The sequence below is a fragment of the Belonocnema kinseyi genome, chromosome 3 (assembly GCF_010883055.1).
Source record: "Belonocnema kinseyi isolate 2016_QV_RU_SX_M_011 chromosome 3, B_treatae_v1, whole genome shotgun sequence".
Taxonomy (NCBI): Eukaryota; Metazoa; Arthropoda; class Insecta; order Hymenoptera; family Cynipidae; genus Belonocnema; species Belonocnema kinseyi.
The window spans coordinates 150,984,193-150,989,901 of NC_046659.1; the positions used below are offsets into that span (position 1 = coordinate 150,984,193).

Sequence of the window (5,709 nt, forward strand, 5' to 3'; positions counted from 1 at the left end):
TTTATTAATTTAAGTCTCGCTTCCTATCTAATTTCCTCACTCAACAGGCAAATTTTCCAAAGGACCCCTCTCTAAATTCCCCAGGTTACTCAGCACAGTAAAAGGCCTATTTGTTTCCGGATTTTCAGAAACTGCACTACTTGTAGCGGCTTTGTAAAGAAATCCGTTAGTTGTTCACCTGTTGGAATATATTTCAAGGTTATTAGTTTTTGTTCAACCTTTTCTCTAGTAAAGTGATATTTTACATCGATATATTTGGATCGTTTATGATCTGTGAGATTGTTAGCTATTGCGATAAACCCATTATTATCTTCACGAATAACTATGGGAGTTATAATCTCTACATTAATACTTCTCAAAAGAGATTTTAACCAGCACGCTTCTTTTACGCCGTCATACAGTGCCATATATTCGGCTTCTGTAGAAGATGTGGCTACTGAATTTTGCCTTTTGGTATTCCAATATATCGTATTCTGATTAAATAATTGAAATAAAAACCCAGTTGTACTTTTACGATCAAGTTCATTACCTTCCTAATCGGAATCTGCATAGCCAACGAGCATTTCTTTATAATCAACCTTTTTATAAATTAATTTTAGTTTCAAAGATCCTTTAACATATCTTAAAACCCTTTTCAAGCATTGCCATAATTCTTGATTATTTTTATTTTGAAACCTACTGAGCAAATTCAGAGCTGTGCTTAAATCTGGTCGAGTACACAACATTGCATACATTAGGGATCCTACCAGATTTTTACATGGTGCTTTACAAGTAGCCTCTGAATCTAACGCAGCATAATCTAATTTAACAGTTAAAGAAGTACTAACTACATTGCAATCACTCATGTTGAACATTTTTAGAACTCTCTGAAGGTATGCGCTTTGATCTAATGTAATACCATTTTTTCCTTTAATATTTATTCCTAAGAAAAACTTTGCTTCGTTCATGTCTACCATTGAGAATTGATTCATTAAATATCGTTTGAAATTCGACATAGTATTTTGCTCAAAAGTAACTATCAAAATATCATCAACGTACAAAATAAGATAAATATTTCTATTCATATGACCTCTATCCAAAAAATACAAACAGTGATCTACTGAGAAATTTTTAAAGCCTTGACCTTTGAAGACCTTATCAAACTGTTGAAACCAACATCGAGCAGATTGTTTCAAACCTAATATTGCCTTATTTAGTTTACATACACGATTTTTATCGGCTCTTATTCCTTCAGGTATTTGCATATAAATTTCCTCTTGTAATGGATTATTTACAAATGCTGTTTTAGCATCCATTTGGTGAAATAGCAAATTGTTTCGATTAGCAAAAGCTAAAAGAAATCGAAACGTAGTGATTCGCGCTACTAGTGCAAACGTCTCATTGTAATCAGAGAGATAATGTTGACTAAAACCTTTGGCTACTAGCCTCGCTTTATATTTAGTTGGGTTTCCATCAATGTCATTTTTAATCACAAATACCCACTTTCAACCTACAACGTTTTTGTTGGCCAGGCAAGTCACTATATCCCAAGTATTATTTTATACAAGGGAAGCAATTTCATCTTCCATTGCTTCCTCCCACTCAGACTTATCATCTCGATCTTTTATTTTTTCGTAAGTTTTGGGAATGTCAGAAACAACTGACTGTGCACTCATTTGATAACAATGCTCTTCATTATAAGAAATGTTAGGCATGTTTTTAATACGTGCACTTCGTCGCACCCCACTTTCTTTTGGGTTTTCTTGAGAGTATATTTCGTCTGCAAACGACGTTTTATCAACTTCATCTGTTTTGATATCAGATTTGTTGATTTTACTCTCTTTCTCTTTATTTGTTTCTGAATTTCGATCAATTTCTAGTTTTTGTCTTTTAGTGACACTAGAATTTTCAAAATTATCGATCTCAATGTTTGCGCGAAATTTTGAAATTTATTTAATCGAAAATTACATCTCGAGCAATAATAAAATTATTTGTCTCTGTATTCAGTATTTTATAACCATTTAACTCATATCCTACAAGTATCCCCTTAAATGAACGCCTGTCAAACTTGCCTTTTTTGTTTTTATTGAAAACATAAACAGTACTCCCGGAAACCTTTAAGTGATCGAGTCTAGCTTTTTTATTGTGCCATAGTTCATAAGGAGTCTTGCTTACTGAAAGGGATTTAGTTGGTGAAAGGTTAAGTAAATGAGCTGCAGTTAAAATTGCTTCCCCCCACAGTTCTTTGCCTAATTCTGCCCCATGTATAATAGCACGCGCCTTCTCAGTTAATGATTTATTCATGCATTCTGGTATCGAATTTTGTTAAGGTATGTACGGTACTGTCAATTGATACTGACTGAATACTGAAATACGGAAATATATACTAAAATATATACTGAATACTGAAATGTAATGGGTAAATTCGTCTATAAACGTCACAAAGTATTTTTCTCATTGATTTTGACAGGTGTGATTGGCCCACAAACATCTGAATGAATGATGAATATGGGCGTTGTTACATGTGATATATTTCTTTCTTTTGAAAAGCTAAGACGCGCTTGTTTGCCATAAATGCAAGCTTCACAGATTTCATTCGTGGGATTTATATTTTCTAATTTTTTGTTATGTATATACATATTATTTCTTTTAATTTCTAAGAGTTTTGACTTGCCCATATGACCCAAACGTTCATGCCAAAGTTTATATGTGTTTATATTTACAATTGTGTTACTACACATTTTATCTTGTACATTTAAATCAACGCTTATCAAATTGTTCATTGAATTACCCGTTACGATGATTTTGTTATCTTTTTCAATGGTTGTTATCCCATTTTCATGAAAAATAACTCTCATGTCAGCCTGCTGAATTCGTCGCACTGACAGTAAATTGTAAGGGACCTCGGGGGCGTAGAGCACGTTCTCCAGGATTCCGGAAATTCCTTGATCTGTAGTCACGAATATGGTTCCTCTTCTTGTCGCCAGTATTGACTCGTTCTTCTTCGCGACAGTAATCTTCACTGCTACTGGTAAATCAGTTACATCTGAAAAGGTATCCTGTCGGTCAATTATATGGTCGGTTGCTCCTGAGTCAAGCATAAATGTCAACTTATCTTTTCTATTAAATGTATTCTTTGATGACAGTCCGACTCCATCCATGAATGCAAAGCCATCTTCAGTGTCTTCCATTTGGAAATTTTGGATTGTTCATTGACGGTCTTCCGGATTTTGCGTCATTTTCTTGTAATAGTAACAGTTCTTCTTTTCGTGGTTTCGTCATCCGCAGTGTTCACATTTTAAAGAGTAATTTTTGGAATTATTGAAATGATATTTCTTGAAATTTTGATTTCTTTAAGATTGCTGATATTTAAGTCCTTGTGTGAATTTATTAAACGGCTTACTTTTAAAGTTTGATCGATGATTGTTGAATTTCTTTCCAGTTCCCTTGTTTTGTTTCTGTGCTTTTTCTTGTGTTTGAACCTCTGTTTGTAAAACTTTTCCGCTCGTGTCGTTTCTTTCATTTCTTCATTTTATCTCGTAGTCTAGCAGCCCTGTTTTTACGAATGCTAAAGTTAATTTATCGTCAGATATTGTCTGAATCGCTGTTACAACTGGATTGTAGGTTGTTGGCAGTGTCAGGAGTAATCTTGCAATCTTTCTTGTCTCTTTTAGCGTTTCTCCAGCTGCTTCGAGGTCAACTATCATTTCATCGAAAAGTATAAAATGCTTCGTGAGGGGAATATCTTCTTTAAATTTGAAAATGATCAATCTCTTCTCTACTGCCAGTTGAGTCGCCATGCTTTGCCTCTCGTACAATGAATCTAGTTTACTTAATATGCTTCGCGCGGTATCAATGCTTGTGGCGAATCCAAGTATTGAATCGCTCAAATGTTCAATAACTGCACCTTTTGCTACTCTTTCCTTCTTTTTCCATTCATCAGTCATTGTACTCGGTCGTTCACTATCAAGCACTTGCAATGCATCTTCTTCCTCGATTAATGCTCGAATTCTCATTTTCCATATGCTGTATTTTTCCCCATTAAGCGGTGTAATGTTTCTTCTTGTTTTCCGATTTTGTGTCCTCCATTCTCACTATACTGTCACTGCCTTGTCACTTCACTATTGTTTCAAGTTTCACTACTAATTTACTACTATGTGTTTTAACATTATTAAAAAAGACTTTAAATGTATATTTTAATATGTGCCTGGGCCCATAACCTATTAGTCCTATGGGATGCAGGTAATGAAATAAGATGCAAAATTTATTTCATAGAGATTATTCCTTTTATTCAGAGGTCTATACTCCTTGAGAGCTATTGGAGAACTAACTAACCAGCCACTAGCCTAGAGAGACGTATTCAAACTTCAAAGTAAAATGGTTCTTTCTTTCAGTCACAAGATTATCAGTTTCATAATGTACGTTTCGTATATAGTTTTTATAAACACTCTGTTGAAGACCTCACGCATTCTCGTTTCTAGACACGTACATATAATCATAACATTTTATTCTGAATAGGTTCTTATATTACTAGATCATTTTTTCTCATATTCCAACAAGTTCAAAAAGGTATAGGAGATTTTGTATTAAATACATAGTTAATAATCGGGTGCTGAAAAAATAGTGTAATATTGTCGAATTATGAGTTTATTCATTCAAAGGATTGAAAATACGTAGTTGGTAGATTAAGATTAAGATTAGGATTTATAAGCAATCGTCCTTTCCATATGAACTAGAGCCACTGTGATGAGACATTCTCATTTTCATTCTCATTGTCATAAAAGCATCATGAGATTCATCAGGATCATGTATCCTTCTGCGCTTCGGGTGTGTTCTTCCGGAAACTACATTGGCCAATCTGTCGTCATCGTCTTTGTAGTTTTGACGATATAAGGGCGCTCTATACAACCGGTGATATGAAATTGCTATATATATGTAGCCTTCCTCCGGTACATAGGTTGCTCGTTGTGGTCGTTGGAATACTACGAAAGGGCCAGATATATAACATTCGCCTTCCTCTATTGTTGTCTTCTAAAAAAATAATATAGTTAGGCTTGGATCTGGACGTAGGTGTAGTCAATAATTAATACCAACTTGGTTAAAACAATATTTAATAAAACAGAACAATTATACAATATTAGGTCTTGTCGGTAAGGCCGTCACTCGAGTACTGCCCCTCTGTACGTTCCTTCCTCATCATCCCCTCTCTTACGGTGGGCCTCATACCCCCTGCGACCTACCGATCTATCGACTATCTATCTAACCTAGATATATTTGCAGTAAAAATAAAAATTGCCACACTATGTATACCTGAACGCTCTTCGGAGTATGAGTAGTATCATTATGTCTTGAATTGGGAAGTAGCTGCCGAAAAGCACCTTCATAATAATGGCGTTCCGGAAGTCGTATATGATTTACAAAATCTTCATGTTGTGGAGGGGTTTGTTGTAAAAATGGGGGTACGAGCCATGTCTGGTGGATACGGCTCAAAAAAGTACATTCATCATTCATTTTGAGAATAATCCATTTTTGATGTAAATTGGGAACCATCCCATCTGCCCCTAATTTCGTAAGAAAAAATTGAAATTTTTGTGATTATTCTACATTAGTGACATAAAGTTTAAATCATTTTGAGCAAACACTGATCGACAGAAAAGAACTATGTGTTCATGAAATTAAGAATTTTTCTTTGGAAGTAGTGTTTCGATGCCTTTAAAAGATGTTATAAAT

At 34.6% G+C, this 5,709-nt stretch overlaps 2 protein-coding genes across 3 annotated transcripts in view; one reads left to right on the top strand and one right to left on the bottom strand.

Annotated features, from left to right (window-relative positions):
* LOC117168801 overlaps window positions 1-5,709 on the top strand; it is a 202,219-nt gene that overhangs the window by 132,818 nt on the left and 63,692 nt on the right. The window lies entirely within an intron of this gene.
* LOC117168803 overlaps window positions 4,425-5,709 on the bottom strand; it is an 8,184-nt gene continuing 6,899 nt past the window's right edge. The window contains exons 2-3 of the mRNA XM_033354628.1: window positions 5,290-5,540; window positions 4,425-5,010 (exon numbers count right to left, since the gene is read on the bottom strand). Coding sequence (XP_033210519.1) covers window positions 4,684-5,010; window positions 5,290-5,540 — 578 coding nt within the window. The 3' untranslated portion in view covers window positions 4,425-4,683. The remainder of the gene's footprint in view (window positions 5,011-5,289; window positions 5,541-5,709) is intronic.